Raw genomic sequence first — 16,252 nt, 5'->3', positions numbered from 1 at the left:
AGCATCATGACAACATATCTATACTTTACTGAAGTGTTATAATTCAATACGAAATTAGAATATAAAACTGAAATTCAACTATCTCAAATAATTTATTTTTTTTTATGTTCATGCACAATACTACAAAACTTTTTAACCAATTTTTTTCAATAATGTTATTTTAGTTAAGAAAAATCACATTTTAAAAACGTTTTATAAGCTAAAATATTTTAATATTAAATATCCTCCAACCTACACTCAATTAAAAAATCCAACTATGTCTGCCCATACGAATCTCACCTACTTAGATATCATTGTAAAACACTTCAAATTCCACGTCATCATTTATTATCCAATTTAAATGGCAACATCGAACAAAATTTTAATTGAATATTCATAACCCTTAAATAACTATATAATTAAATAGCGTTTCATAACATAAATAATAGATAACAATATTATAGTAGAGTAGGCAGGCAGAAGATAGTAAAAGTTATAATTTCAAATTCTCAAATAAAATATAGGAAATATTTTGAAATAAAATTATGCTTATCAGAATTCAAAACTCATGAAAATATGAGGAAAAAAAGTTGATTTCTCTCGGCCACGAGTACGTGCTCCTCCTTTTTCGCTGACTTCAGACTCCGCTTTAAACCGCAAGGTTGGTGAGGTTTAAGTTTATGGATGGATTTAGTCGGTCAAAGTCCAACTCAATCAATATCCACATGATCAATATCCACATGTTGTGACCGATTAGATACATTACGATCAAAAATCTATTCATACCACAACTCGCTTTCAAACACATTGGTTATGAACAAACAAAATTCCATGCTTGCAGAATAAATGCCAAAACCCACATTTTATTCATTTTGATCAGATCCAAGTGAAAAGAAGCTTTCATTTCACACGTTATTCATTTTCTTTCCTTTTCAAGTTCATTTCATTGGATTCGGAGGCATTTAAGAAGCCATCACCAGGAGAGTGTGTTGTTCTAAAATACACAAATTCCAACTTCTTTAACTTGTATAAGTAAAGTTGGATGAACAATATAGGAAGAAGTACCTAGAATATCAGTTTTGGGTGTTTCTCAATCTAGAATTTCTTCTGGACAATACCTCCGCTGCCCAACTCTTTCCTACATCCGTCTGAAATTTCCCTGAAAAATGCAAAAGCATACATAATTTAATGGTAATTTAAGATAATAATCAAGACTTCAATAATGCAATTCAAACTGTACCAGCCGTTGAATGGAAAAACTCATCCAGCACCTTCCCATGTTCTGCCAGTGTAATGAAATTCATGTCAAATTCAAACAACTATTATGTAAAATGCACAGCCAGAACAAAATTTCGTAGTTACCTATTTCATATTCAAATGCTTGAAGAATTAATTCAACCTACAAAATATACATCTTTCAGAAAATGAGAGTTCTAAATCTTATATATATAAGTGCCAATATGAGCGTAACACAACACGTAAAATATCAACTTTACATTACTTATACTAAAAAGGAAACAAAATCTTCTATAACCAACACTACAACTTGTGGATAGTTTATTGAGATGAAACTCAGACAACATGTTTTTCCATATGCCACCACTTTGATGAATGAAGTAATTTTGGGATACATACTTTATCAAAGTCTTTCACAAGATTAGCCTCCAAAGAAGAATTGTTTTCATACTCGGTCCAAAGTTCTTTGATCTCGTCGGCTGAAAATATTCAAGAACCAAAAAGAAAAAAGGAACGTGATTTAATGGCAATACGTTTTCGACTACGAACCAAACCCACATCATAAGAATATTTTCGTACCTCTCTTGCCTCCACCAAGAAGTTGGCATATTTCATTTAGGGCTGCTGACTCTCTTCTGCTCTTTTCTTCTTTTGGCACACCATCAGATGGCGTTATATCTCCAACAATAGCTATCATAGTCCAAATACAATATCAACCATTACGATTCAATGGCTTGCCCACTATATCCCACCTCAACAAAGGAGACCTCTTCCCCTCATTAATCCCATCCCATAAGAAATTCCCCATAACTTCTCCAATGTTTTACCGTCGGGCATGGGGACCTTTCAAGGAGAGATGTGAGATCCCACATCGGTTGGAGAGGAGAACAAAGCATTCTTTATAAGGGTGTGGAAACCTCTCCCTAGCATAAGCGTTTAAAAAACCTTGAGGGAAATCCCAAAAAGGAAAGCCCAAAGAGAACAATATTTGATAGTTGTGGGCTTGGGCCGTTACAAGAGAAAATATGTCGAGATAGCTCTCGAAACCAACGAATTAAAGTAATCCTACCTCCATAAGTTGAATAACAATATCATTACTTGACAGAAAGATGCATAATTGCTAGAATAAAGTTCTGGAAATTAAGGGAAAAAAGTGTTAGAAAGTACCTTCAGCAATATCATGAACAAGAGCTATCTTGATACACCTGGTCAAAGTAGAACAAGAAAAGAGAGAAACAAAGTTCAATAAAAGGATCTTCGTACCAGGTTATTAAAATTCCAGTTGAAGAAGAAGAGCAACCTTTCTCTGTTAACTCCTGGAAGGTCATCAGCTATCAAACTCATCAGAGCCATGCGGTACATATGATCAGCAATTGATTCAGGACCATTTATTCCATGATTGATCCACCCCTTTCTCTTTGTTGTCTACATGGAAGAGAGAATAGCCAAATGATTATTACCTCTAATGGCCATAATTTTCTGATCACCTCGTTTCTCCCATAACACGCATAAACAAATATCAGTTCCTCTGCCAACAATGAAAAGTTTCCCAAAATGAATTCTAATTGCCCAAATAAATCAAGAACAAGCCACTCACCCAACTTACTAAAAGTTCATTTCATATTCTCCATGAATCAGTAAAGAGCAAAAGGTTAATAAATTGGGGGAAAAAATGCCCCCCAGTTTCTCATTAGCCAAATTGTGCGAATACCTTAAGACGATGGCACAATGTGAGGAAATCAATCACCGAAGACGAGGACGGCGAACCAGTGGACCCGAGCGAAGGTTCCGATTCCTCCAAACCGAGCGGCTGGTTAGATCCACAGCCATCGGTACTGTGCGCTTGGGCACGAACCAAGACAAGGCTCCGCCTACGGAAGCCAGTGGCCGAAACAGGGCGCAAGAAGATGCGAGAAAAGAAAGCGAAAGAGGAACGAGGCAATGAACGAAGCGGCGGGGGAGCGAAATGGGTCGACGAATTGACAGCCATTGCTGCAGAACAGCGAGATGGGTTGAAGAAATTGGACAAGAATGCGAAAAGGAAAGAGGAAAATGGAAGTGAATGCTTGAGGGTTAGCTAGAAATAAGTTCGGGATTGGATTCAGAGGACGATAAAATAGGGTCCGGAGTCGACGGAGTGTGTCTCGGCCGCAGAAAAATGGGAGCCACCGCAGGAGAGGGCCGATCCGGGAAGAAAGCACGTGTAGCTACAACAATGTCTGGTCTGCGCGCTTCTCACGACATCACTATCTCCCTCGTCTTTTATTTCTGAGTTATTTTCAAAGGAACATTCTTTTGGTATATTTGGAGTCTCCATAATAATTATAAAATAATCTTTTTTTTTTTTTTTTTTTTTTTTTTTTTTTTTTTTTTTTTTTTTTTTTTTTTTTNCAAACAAGGAATTTTAATTTTAATTCTAAAAAGAAATTATCAAAATTACGAGTTATTTTAAAATTAAAAAAGTGTAATAGCTATATAATTTTAAATTATTATATTTTTTCCTGGTTTAAATAATTATTCCAACCGCTTTATTTTATTTTATTTTTATTTTATTTTTAAATTTGTTTCCAGCATTTTACTAGGTTGTCTTGTTAGTTAAAATCGAGATTAAAAATGGGCACCCGAGACAATAAGCTATAAAAATTAAAATTGTATTGATAAGAGGAATTAAAGTTAGTCAAAATGACAAGGGATGTCCGTAAATAAAATCATATACCACTAAACAATAACGTGTGAGAAAGCAAACACCAAAATCGAAAAGGAGTCATATTTTCTTTACTTCTAGTATCCTATCGATTTCCACACGTTCCATCGATGAGCTTCTCCAGTGAGTAGATAAAAAAAAAAACAAACAAATCTCGAGCACTCCAAATGGTGGAAGATCAAACACCGACCATTCATTGTGTTTCTTCTCTTTCTAATTGGTGACTGCACCTATAGGGACGATTCCAACAGATACTAATGGTAAAACAATGAATTTGAAAGTTTAGATCTACAAAATCCAAAATCCGACTAATTTGAGCTCAAAACTAGTATGATTTATTGTTAGATTCCATAAGAACAATTAGAACATTGTTTTAGGCCATTATAAATTAACGATCCATTATTTTTTGGAAACTAATCACGACCTATGGGACTTGGGTCGAGTCAGATGATCTTGATGCAAGACAAATCATGAAGCAATGATTAATTGGTCCATTTATTGTACTGGTTGATATGTATATGCATGCATGCATATCAAGTCCCAACCAATGAACGTGTGCTTTCCCTTTTTTCCATATAAGAAGAAAAACAAAATAAATAAAAAAATAATTAGCTCAACAATCAAGGATTGATTAAACTAAGACCAGCTAACTTATAGGTAACTAACTGTTTAGAAATTTCAATATCACTATATAAAAAGAGAAAATCAAAATTATGTAATGAAATATTGTAATATTTCCATTTCATTTAAATAGATAGACATTCNAATGATGGCATTTCACCTACATTTCCCTCTGTTTTTCTCCCCTGAAATCTTCATCCTATCCCATTTGAGGGATCAAAATCCAACCCACAAGCCCAAACTAACCCTAATTTGAAGGGTGGTTGCCATGGCTGCCGATGATTTATCTTCATCACGTATTCTCTTGTAAATTTCTTCGTAGGTTAAACCTTCCCCACCTCTTCCCATTTTGATACCATCTTTACAGGTTTGGATACTCACAAAATATGAACCTGAGCATTGTTCTTTTCTGGATCATAGCGATCTCGATCCATATCGTTGGAGTTGTTTCTAAAACCAAAGCGCCAGATGGTATGCATATCCATTTCTTTATTCTCGTTTCGATTTCATTCTAATTTGGTTTCTTTCAATTCCATTTTAACAATTTCTTGCTTCATTCTGTGGTAACCCTAAAATTTTGTTTGCTTCTTGATCGAAACAAACAAGGTACAATTTCTAAACCTATACGCACTGGAAAGAGATCCCATGAATGTTTTTTATAATAATAAATGCCTTTATCTACATGAACTGATGATAGCTCGGTTAGGTCATAGGTCTTAAGGCATTACCACCATTTTGCTGCAGTTTCTGCACTGAACGTGATGTACAGTAGTTTAAATTCACCATCACAATTGTCTGGTTGGGGTTCAAGTGGGGGTGACCCATGTGGCGACTCTTGGGAAGGGATCCAATGCTCAGGAACATCCGTCACTGAAATGTACTCCAAAATTTTCTCTTCTTTTTCCTTAATTAGGATGTTAATTACGTTGGATTGTTCTTGCATTAACTTCAAGGGATTCTACAGACATTTATCAGACTTTGGACTAAGTGGATCAATGGGTTACCAGCTCTCAAATTTGGTTTCTGTCACCTACTTGTGAGACCTGCTTATTATTATTCTAAACATGTTTTTTGTTAATTAAACATCATCAGTTTAAGGTAATGCATGCTCTTACTTGTGATAGTACAGTGATTTGAGCAAGAACAACCTCAATGGCGATATCCCGTATCAGCTTCCTCCTAATGCCGTTCATGTGTAAGTGCGTTTGATTCGAATTCATTCATTCGTCGTGTTATGCTTAATTGACGTGTTTTTTTGGTATGTGTAGCGATCTTTCTGAAAACAGCTTCACTGGTAGCGTGCCTTATTCGATTTCTCAAATGGGCGATCTTAATTTTTTGTAAGTAAATTGAATGTATGTTATTCTCTTTGTCGGTGCCATGTTTTATTGGGTGTTTGTTTGTTGGCTGCAGAAATCTTGCTCATAATCAGCTTAGTAACCAATTGAGTGACATGTTTGGCAAGCTTCCTAAACTTAAAAGTCTGTAAGTGTCTCATATATCCTTCTCTATTTACCATCTATATATGAAATATTTGGACATGTCCTTCATCAATTCAATCAGTTCTCCACATTTTTTGGCTATTGTTTTCTTTGTCTTTGGCCATATATGTTATAAGAAGTTATTACACTCTTCATTAGAGCCTCGAAAATACATTTGGCTATGTGTTTTGAACATACTTCTATTCGTATCTTTTCTCTGAGTAGCTTCATTCTTTTATCGAGTTTTTTTTAGTTCAAAAATTGCTAGGTGTGTATTGAATCATTGACTTTTAAGATAGTAGTTTGTGCCTAAGCTTGTGGACTATGAAACTCTTAGAGGCCACTTTTCTCTTTGTTAAAATAAATTTACCAAACAAACCCAACAATTCTTAAGATTCTATTAAAACTTGCTTGTACCTGGTCTTACTGAGGATGAAGAAGAAAAAACTTATCTAATTTGCTCTTCATCCACCACTTCTGTGAGATCTCACATTGATTGGAGAAGGAAACGAAGCATTCCTTATAAAGGGTGTGGAAACCTCTCCCTAGTAGGCGTGTTCTAAAACCTTGAGGGAAGCCCAAAGAAGACAATATGTGTTAGCGGTGGGCTTGGATTGTTACAAATGGTATTAGAGCCAGACACGGGACGCTATGTCAGCGAGGACGCTGGCCTCCAAAGGGGGTGGATTGTGAGATCCCACATTGGATGGATAGGGGAACGAAACATTCCTTATAAGGGTGTGGAAACCTCTCCCTATGGACGCGTTTTAAAATCTTGAGGGGAAGCCCAAACGAAGTATTCCTTATTAGGTGTGGAAATCTCTCCCTAATGGACGCGTTTTAAAACCTTGAGGAGAAGCCTAGAAAGGAAAGCTCAAAGAAAACAATATCGGCTAGCGGTGGGCTTGGACTATTACAACTTCCTACCAAAAACCACCCCTAATCTAGAATGTTTTCCACAAGTGTAGACCCATGATGTTTGTTCATGGGATTTCATTAGAGATCCCAATTATCAAACTATTTAAAAACTGCAAAAGATCTCCACCACAATTCAAACATTCTAGGCATGTATCTATGAAAATCATAACAAGTTTTTGATCTCCAATCTGTTCTCCATTCAATTCAAAATCATTAACAATCAAACTCAGAAAATGACTATAAAAATTCTTAACTACACTTTCTAAATCATTCATCTAGATGAGATCAAACTCAGATCCAAAACCTTATAAATCTTACCACCTCCTCTTGTAGGTGGACTTCAAAATATCCAAAAGCCTCCTTTGAAGAAATTGCTGATGAAATTCTTTCAAAGACTCCATTATCAACAACTCGATAAATAAGAATAAGACACCGTAATTTTTTCTCTCAATTTGTTAAGTTTCGACCCATTATTTCTTTCGTGAAGTGCCGTTTTTATATCGATTAGTAAAGGCCATTAGACTGATTCGAAAGAATGTTGAAATTTGAAATGCAAAGAAAATAGACAAAATCAACTAACCAAAGAGAGTGTAATGTTTATTTTACAGGGATCTCTCATACAACTCAATATCAGGAACCTTACCTCAAAGTTTTAACAAGCTTTCAAGCCTCACCACATTGTGAGAAGCAAATTAAGATTTGTAGACCATTTTTGCAGGCACATTCAAGAGAATCAATTTAATCTAATTCATTTTTACAGGCACCTTCAAGAGAATCAATTTAAAGGTTCAATTAATGTTCTTGCTGACCTTCCACTTGATGATCTGTAAGTGTACCCCCTTACCCCATAAGAGATATACAATGGATTTGAAGAGGGGTCAAGTTTTTTTGTTATGTTTTCGGTGTAGGAACGTCGCAAATAACCAATTCACCGGATGGATTCCTGCGACTCTTGAGGACATTAATAATTTGGAGTAAGTGTGGCATTTTCCTGTTTTAATGCAACGAGGAACACTGGCTCCTCCTTCTTGTATTATTTTTCATGTTTATATTTTGTCAAGAACTGTAGGAAATTCTTGGTCAACTGGGCCAGCTCCTCCTCCACCACCCGGCACAGCGGCCGCTAACAAAAAATCCAACAAAGACAAGTCGAGCAACAAATCCTCAAGCATCAGCGGCCTGGTCATAGCTGGAATAGCGATGGGGGTTTTGGTATTAATCGCCATTCTCATTGCATTGATCTCAAGAAGGTCTCCTCCTTCCCATTATCTTGATGAAGACACAAACCCACACAGATCCTTCACTCCACTTACATCCCAAGAACTCACCAAAGGTTTGCACAATGGAGATGATAGAAAATCAATAAACTCAGATACCTCTGTTGACATAAAGGCTCTTCAGAATGCTTCGAGTGGGCATATTAGGCCTCCTCCGCCCTTCGATCCTGTGCAGGCCTTCAGTGATAATCAGTTTGCCAGCCGTCTCAACTCCAGAAGAAGCACTTCTGTTCGTGCCATTTCTTACTCCTTGGTTGATTTGCAAGCTGCTACAGCTAATTTTTCGACTGCTCGCCTTCTTGGTGAGGGCACTATTGGACGTGTCTATAAGGCCAAGTATGGAGATGGAAAGGTAATATAAAGAAACAAGAAATATCATCAAATGAGCCATATAGTTTGTTGATTTTATAATGGTTTTGTGAATAGGTCTTAGCTGTGAAGAAGATAGATTCATCAGTTTTTGAAGGAAGAAGAAAAGAAGAATTTTCAGAAGTAGTTGCAATCGTCTCAAAGCTTCGCCACACAAACCTTACAGAAGTGGTTGGTTTTTGTTCAGAACAGGGACATAACATGCTGCTTTACCAATATTTCATGAATGGTTCACTTCATGAGTTTCTACACATGTCTGATGACTTCAGTAAACCACTCACCTGGAATACTCGAGTCAGAATCGCTTTGGGGACAGCCCGAGCTCTTGAGTAAGTACTTCTAAACAAAGCAGTGCCTTCGTGAGTGTCTAATGAGTTCCTAACATATTGAGTTTCGATGGATTCTGTCTTTTAGGTACCTTCATGAAGTTTGCTCACCATCTATAATTCACATGAATATCAAGTCCTCGAATATATTGCTCGATACCGATCTCAACCCTCGAATATCAGACTATGGTTTGGCCACTTTTTATAAGGTTCAATACTTTCCCCACAATACAAACAAAAATATTCATCATGGATATAATTCATATGGCTATCATAATGGACCATAATTAAACAATTAATTTGATACTTCAGAATAGAAGGGAAGTCCCTGGAGTTGGATATGATGCTCCAGAATGCAAAAAGGGTTCAAGTTATACAATGAAGAGTGACATTTACAGTGTGGGAGTGGTGATGTTGGAATTGTTGACAGGGCGGATGCCGTTTGACTCGTATGTTCTTACTTTCTTTGTTAAGCTTTAAATTGTAAGTTTAGTCTCTAAAAAGTAAAAAAAAAAACATAGGGACTCAACTTATGATTCGTCCATGTAGCTTCTTTAACTTTCGGTTGTTTTAGTTCGAAGGCAAGGGTGGAGCAAAGTCTAGTCCGGTGGGCTACCCCACAGCTGCACGACATAGATGCATTGGACAAAATGGTGGATCCAGCATTGAGAGGGTTATATCCACCAAAATCAGTGTCTAGATTTGCAGATATCATTGCCCTTTGTGTTCAATCGGAGCCTGAATTTCGGCCTCCCTCGTCGGAGGTGGTGCAAGCCTTGGTAACTTTGGTTCAACGATCCAGTATGAATGTGAGAGATGATCTTGGAAGCTCCCGACGAGTGGATGATTATGACTATTAATTAATTAATTAATAATAGTCAGTTTACTCTCTTGTTCAGCTTTACACATTGCAATCTTCATTTATGTATTTCATTCATTCATTCATTCAATACAAACAAAACTGACAGTTAGAGATTTATCAATTGTATTCTTGTGTAGCGTTCCTATTTCTAGCTTAAGATAAAGAGTCTTACTAAAATTTTTAAACAAAACATAAAATGCTAGCATCAATCAAACCAAACAGAGATTGTAGTGGGAATCATCAACTAATAAAAATTAGCACGTTTCTCTGAAACAACATATCAAAAGTTGTCACTTGTCGAGATGCCATTACACGTACCTAGAAAAATGTTTAAAGAAAAGATTCTTTAAAAATATTCATGACCTCAAGTCTAAAAATGTAATTATACTCTACTTTCGTTTATAGAAACTTCTACTCATCATACATGTACATAGACTTGGTATGTGGTTATTGTACTCCCTAGACCTAACTATGGGCAGCCGAAATTGGTTGAAAGGAATGAAGTCCTAAATAAATCATCATTCGATGATATGGTGCAGCAATAAATATATCCATAGATAACACAATGCTACATGAAGCGTTGAAAATAGCAAAGGAAAACAACAGTTATTTAAAGTAAGCTTGGATTAAGAAGTTGATTAATCTTGAGAAACATGAGAGGGTTTAAAGAGTAATTGGATTGACTATTTAAACCCACAGACTTGGAGGAGAATGGTAAGAAGAACATAGAAAAGAATCCCCTTACGTTCTGGTTCCTGACCTTCCTAACCAACTTCCACTAACTGCAGCTCAAATGGTAACCAAATTCGAAGGCACAAAAACCATCTTGTCCCAATTGAGATTAGGCAATCACTTAAATTTCCAAATGACAAACATGTTAAAAACAAACCATATGATGACATGGTACAATATGATATCCCATGCCAAGGATATGGCTACCTTCAAAATTATTTTAATAAGATGCTTCCACAGTCGCAAATAAATGATATACATTTTACACCCAAAATTGTTGAAATTATATTATAAACTGAAACAAACGGACAAACAAAATGCTTCTTGAATTAACCATATCCAGGTTTGAATAAGAGATCCAAAGATGGATGGATGTTAAACTAGAATCATGAAAAGGAAGGGCAGCTCATCTCAGAAATCCTCCAAAGCAGCAAAGATGTTAGAATTGACGTAGTCGTTATCCACCAAGCTCACCAAGTAATAGCTGCTCTGTATCTGAAATAAAGCGTAAACAGAAATTTGGAGGAATACTGTCAAATTCAAAATACTAGTCAACAACTGGCTCCATAAACATTGATTAAGATGTAATTAGGTACCAACCTCCTCGAGCAATTTTCTGGACGGGTCTCCCTCGGGGTACAAGGAAGCCCATCCCCTCGACCAAAGCTCAAATGCCTCGTCTTTCCACACGTGAAAGCTTGCAGGATCGACGATGGTTGGCTGTATGATCTCTTTGGCTGGGAAAACTCCCCAAGTTACAGCATTCACATCCTTTTGGGTGATGTTGGATACCCAAACGCCTTCTTTATTGACCGCCATGTAGGTTAGAGATGGAAGAGCCCTGCACTTGTCAACAACAGCATCCAACTTTTCTTTGGAACAGAAAAACTCGATGTATGCCTTTTGATAGACGTAACCTCCTGATCCACCCCATCCTGTAAATCATTATCAATCGTCCCAACACTGGTCAGATGACTAAATAAGCATTCTGACGCCACTACCACAAATCACAGAAGTCAAAACTGAAATAGATTTAGTTTTTTAAATGTAAAGTTTAGGAAATAGGATTTAAACCATTCATTATTCTTTATACATTAACTTATTAAGTTACTAGCCAGCCAAAGGGGAATGATTAATATATTAATAATAAAAAATTAATTCGATGAATGCATCAATCTGTATTTACCTACAGAAGGAGAATCAGATCTTTCTCCGTTAACCGATGGTTGGCTGTTGATGGTAAGGAGACCTTTCATGTTAATTTTTCCAAGCTGTTCGCTTATTATCCTTGTCTCAGCCTGAAGTCCGTCTAATTCAGACCATGGACTGCTTCTCAACTTTCCAAGGCAGTACTTCATAAATTTCTGATATGAAACAGTCAAACATATCTAAGGTTCTGCATATTGCATCATATTGATATAACAAAATTTCTTTACACTCTTGGTTAGAAGGCAGCAGTAGTACCTCATAAACATCTTCTATGCTATTCAATGGAAGAGCCCATTCCTCAAGAAGCTTCTTGCCACGTGCACGTGGGCGCATAAACTTAAGTGAAAAAAAAAGCAAACTGGTTACACTTGAATGCTTTAGAAACCATATTGAAAGTGTTGCAGCAATGTCCAAATAAAAATTGAATGAATGGAAGTTCATGTTTTCAGCTTTTTGAAGTGCTTAAAAAAGAGAGAATAAATCATCTCGCCAGCTCACGTAACAATGAAAATGAATACACAATTTACAAGCAACAATGAACATGAATGCACAAATTTACACGGAAAAGCCTGCCACTACTTTTCAAAAGGATTTGGTAGTTTTTTTTTTTTAAATTTTTACAATAAATATATTTTCCTAGGATAAGTTTCATTCCACTCAACAGAATACTATTTTGATAATGGTGTCAGACTAATCATACCAAGCCAAAAGTAAAAGTTACATTATGCGGAAAAAAGTTTACCAATGATAGCTTCTTTTAAGTCTCTAATTCATGCAGATCACAAGGAGTTCAATAATGAGACTACAGTCATCAAAGGGGGAATGCAAGATTCAAGTTCTAACAGGCAGTCAGCAAGAATTACCACTCACATAGAGGATGCATTTTACAAGTACTATTGTTAATACCTGATAGTCAGTTAGTGCCCCATATGAAGGGTTCCTAGAATCAGTCCATCTACCATGAGGGTACTGGTCCCAACCTATGGTCCTTGATATGTAGCTTTTAGGACGGTTAGCCCTGCAATCGTCAACTATATAGATCATCTCTATCTCAAATTTAACCAAGTGTAGAAAAATTTTATGCATTCTAAATAATTAGGGATATGTGCCAATTTTTCAAAAATCATATCACATACCAGAAGATTGGGCGAACATCTTCATGGACACGGAAAATATTTGTCGGGCGCCTCCAAGGTAAAGATCTTGATATTTTGCTTTCTTCAATCAGACCAAGACTCTGTCATATGTTCAAATATAAATGAGTAAAAGTGCACTTGGACATGAATTAAACCCCAAAAGCACAGAATATACTACAAGCCTGAGCAAATGAAAATAAAATAATGATAACGTATGAAAAAAAAAAAAAGAATAACAAAGTCTATATATCAGAAAAAGATAACTACATCCAATCAACAAAAAAACTATCTAATGTTATATTATATGTACTATTAATTTTATCTTAAAAACTGTGCGGGCGGGCAAGTCATGCTCCTGTGAGTATAAGAAAAGTTTATTCAACGTTAATCAAGAAATAGGTTAGTAATAGTATCACTGTTTCCATAACTTACTTTTAACGAGACTCATTAGCAATTACATTCAGAAGTTTTCATTACAAAAATTACTTAAAAGCTTCTTTCAAGTTAACTTCAAAACGCAAATGCAGTCTCAGTGGTCCAAATAATAATGAATCAAGAATGAGAAAGGAAAGGAAGCCAAATTCTATCAAATGCAATCCACCCCCTAAAATGATAATACATTAACAAAAAAAAACTTCATCAATTTCCCTGGTAACAGAGCATCCACAGACAAATAACCCATAGAAACGATGGTTGGAAGTAAAACTAAGATGTTAACGGGATAATGGAATGTACCATTAGTATGGCCAATGCTGATTTCTCCATATTCAGCGTATAAAGATGTAGTGTTTTGATTCCATGAGCCAAAATCTTCTTGCACATCTCAGTTCCAAGGTGAATTCCATAAGCTTTAACAGCCTCTTCATTGTCCTTGATAGGCTCTAAGGCAGCCATGACCTCATCCGGAACCTGCAAGTTTTCAAAAGACATACATACAGGTAAAAGAGAACCAATTTAACATTATAGATCGAATTATCTCTTTAAAGAAAAATGAAAATTTGATGATCGCTGATTGTAAATTTCTAGGAATAGAGCAGGTGACCAATTAATATCAACGCATATGATTTATATCAAGGCTATTATGGATAATCTGATGAGAAAAGCATGAAATTAGAAAATATAGGAGCATGTGATTAGACATTACAATTATCAAACAGCATCAAGGCTTGAAAGAATTTAGAAAAAAGTATGAATTTAAAGTGACCGATATTGCCAAAGAAGATGTCTGAAAGTGGCAGGCAATAGCTGGATTCTTTTAATCAAACTATCAAACAGCATCAAGACTTGAAAGTATTGTTTGCATCAACATAGAACCCATTGAGACTTTTCTTCCTTAACACAAGAAATTTGAGAAAGCAGAACACAAGAATGTATGAAGAACAGTTCGAACAAAGTTAATTTACATGCAAGTATTTTTCACTCCAAGCAAATACATATGGGTCAAAGGAGAACAGTTGAAGCAGAAAGAACTCAGTACCTTCGTTTTGCAAAATTCGGTCATGCGTATGAAACCTTTGTAATTATTGATGGGCATAATACCAGGTACAATCGGACAAGTTATTCCAATTTGTCGACAATCATTAACAAACTTGAGGAAAATGTCAGTGTCATAGAAAAGTTGGGTAACAATCAGATCAGCACCAGCATCAAACTGAAAAAACAAAACAAAATAAAATAAAATAAAACAAATTAGGATATAAAAGGTAACCCATGTAAGAACAGGGAAACAGGGATTAAAAATTGCTTTAAGATCAGGGTCACCTTTCTCTTAAGATAAGCCAGATCGCTCTGGTAGCCTTCAAGCGTCGCCACGCCGTTGCTTCCAATCACGTCTGGATGTGCCTCTGAGAAGAAGAGAATTGAAGTAACCATTAGCATTCCGTTAGTTACAGAAAAGAAAAGCCATCTGTAAGTAGATCTGTAACTTCCGATCAAAACAAAGAGGACCTGGATATCCAGCTACAGTAATGCCAAAGTAGTCACCATATTTCTCCCTGATGTGTTTAACCTAGAAATAAGAAACGAAAACATTTAGAGAGCAGAAAAACAGAACAGAGAAAACTAACAGAGACGAAACGAATGTAGAGTACAAGATCGAGAGCACAAGCGAAGCCGCCTTCGATCTGGACGAATTTGTCCTGTCCATGGGGAGGGTCACCACGAAGCGCGAGGACATTCTGAATGCCATTGGACTTGATGGTTTGAAGAGCATGGTCAATCTTCTCAACAGGCATATTGGTGCAGGTGAGATGCATCATGGTCTCGACACAGATCATGTTCTGCATCTTGTTGGCAATGTCGAGTGTGAGATCGGCTGTGGAGCCACCGGCGCCCCAAGTAATGTCGCAGAAGGAAGGATTATGAGCCACCATACGATCCATCCTCTCGAAGAGGTTATCGACACCGTCCTCCGTCTTCGGCGGGAAGTACTCGAACGAGAACACCACTCTAGCATCATCGCCGGTGGTGGCTGCCCGGATCTTATCAATCACCTTCATCCTATCTTACCAGTTAGAGATGGGGAGCAATGCGAGCGTCTGTGTCTGCAAATCAATGGCAAAAATCAGCAATGATAAACATATGGGCAGAAGTAAAGATGGGTGGAATTGAAAATTTGTAGACTAACGAAGAGAGAAAAGCAGAAGATGGAGAGATCCAAACAGGGAGATGGGTGAAAGAGAGAGAGAAGGAAATCGCATCTGGGAATTTGTCTGTTTGAGCTATAAATAATATTCGAAGAGATCAGTTGTAGTCTCGGAACCCACCCACTCCAACAACCTCGCAATCGGCATCACTCAGCCGAGGAATTCAATACCAACCCCCGATTTCCCGATTTACAAATAATTTCATTAATAACGGGGTTGGAAACCATCGCTTTCCCGGACGAAGATTTGGCGGTTGTCCCCTTCATACCCTATATAAATTGAAATGAAAATATTAATAAAAATTTTATATTTCTAAAATTTTTTGAACAACCACGTCTTTCCACAATAGTATGATATTGTCTGAATAGAAGCTCTCATAGCTTTACTTTGGATTTTCCAAAAGGTCTCATGCCAATGTAGATAGTATTCTTCACTTATAAACCTATGATCTTACGCTAAATTAATTAATGTGGGACTCACTTCCAATAATCCTCAACTCAAACACCAGTTGGATACCTAAGAGATTGTAGATATATAAACAAGAGATAATATATTCAGGAATTATAAACATTTTATTATAATTTAAAACTATAAAAATATTAAAATGAAATTATATCAATTAAAACTATAAACTAATAATTTTATCTTCTAATACTTTAAATTTTTATAAATATATTAATTTATCGTGTAAGTTGGATCATTTAAAAAATCTTAACGTGTAAGTGCAATGATTGGGATTATATATTAACTAGTTTAA

At 36.3% G+C, this 16,252-nt stretch overlaps 3 protein-coding genes across 6 annotated transcripts; 1 reads left to right on the top strand and 2 right to left on the bottom strand.

Moving 5' to 3' along the window:
* Positions 1-819: 819 nt before the first annotated feature.
* On the bottom strand, positions 820-3,486 carry LOC111805232 (HD domain-containing protein C4G3.17-like). The gene is made up of 8 exons (XM_023690202.1): positions 2,927-3,486; positions 2,516-2,640; positions 2,383-2,420; positions 1,795-1,905; positions 1,615-1,694; positions 1,342-1,378; positions 1,220-1,261; positions 820-1,138 (listed from the first exon to the last, which is right to left on the bottom strand). Exons 1-8 carry the CDS (start codon positions 3,203-3,205, stop codon positions 1,053-1,055), a joined length of 798 nt encoding a protein of 265 aa, XP_023545970.1. The 5' UTR covers positions 3,206-3,486; the 3' UTR covers positions 820-1,052.
* Positions 3,487-4,690: 1,204 nt separating this feature from the next.
* On the top strand, positions 4,691-9,894 carry LOC111805182 (protein STRUBBELIG-RECEPTOR FAMILY 5-like). Of its 4 annotated transcripts, none has more exons than XM_023690117.1 (14): positions 4,691-5,011; positions 5,285-5,417; positions 5,505-5,576; positions 5,670-5,735; positions 5,809-5,880; positions 5,954-6,025; positions 7,548-7,619; positions 7,700-7,765; positions 7,848-7,913; positions 8,001-8,568; positions 8,643-8,914; positions 9,000-9,120; positions 9,224-9,360; positions 9,486-9,894. In XM_023690117.1, the coding sequence occupies exons 1-14, from the start codon at positions 4,927-4,929 to the stop codon at positions 9,769-9,771; spliced, it is 2,088 nt and encodes a 695-aa protein (XP_023545885.1). In that variant the 5' UTR covers positions 4,691-4,926; the 3' UTR covers positions 9,772-9,894. The 4 variants fall into 4 exon arrangements, with proteins under 4 accessions (XP_023545885.1, XP_023545893.1, XP_023545901.1 ...); XM_023690125.1 differs by having other exon boundaries at positions 4,691-5,146; XM_023690133.1 differs by having other exon boundaries at positions 4,920-5,011; positions 5,247-5,417.
* A 732-nt stretch (positions 9,895-10,626) lies between these two features.
* Positions 10,627-15,661, bottom strand: LOC111805126 (methylenetetrahydrofolate reductase 2-like). The gene is made up of 12 exons (XM_023690036.1): positions 15,477-15,661; positions 14,941-15,393; positions 14,798-14,858; positions 14,612-14,694; positions 14,328-14,501; positions 13,586-13,759; positions 12,851-12,951; positions 12,621-12,732; positions 11,970-12,050; positions 11,692-11,869; positions 11,106-11,440; positions 10,627-11,000 (listed from the first exon to the last, which is right to left on the bottom strand). The coding sequence occupies exons 2-12, from the start codon at positions 15,346-15,348 to the stop codon at positions 10,917-10,919; spliced, it is 1,791 nt and encodes a 596-aa protein (XP_023545804.1). The 5' UTR covers positions 15,349-15,393; positions 15,477-15,661; the 3' UTR covers positions 10,627-10,916.
* Between the last annotated feature and the right edge of the window lie 591 nt (positions 15,662-16,252).

Source organism: Cucurbita pepo, chromosome LG01 (genome assembly GCF_002806865.2).
Source record: "Cucurbita pepo subsp. pepo cultivar mu-cu-16 chromosome LG01, ASM280686v2, whole genome shotgun sequence".
Classification (NCBI taxonomy): domain Eukaryota; kingdom Viridiplantae; phylum Streptophyta; class Magnoliopsida; order Cucurbitales; family Cucurbitaceae; genus Cucurbita; species Cucurbita pepo.
Note: the sequence above shows the minus strand (reverse complement) of the source record. Positions and strands in the feature narration are given on the sequence as shown.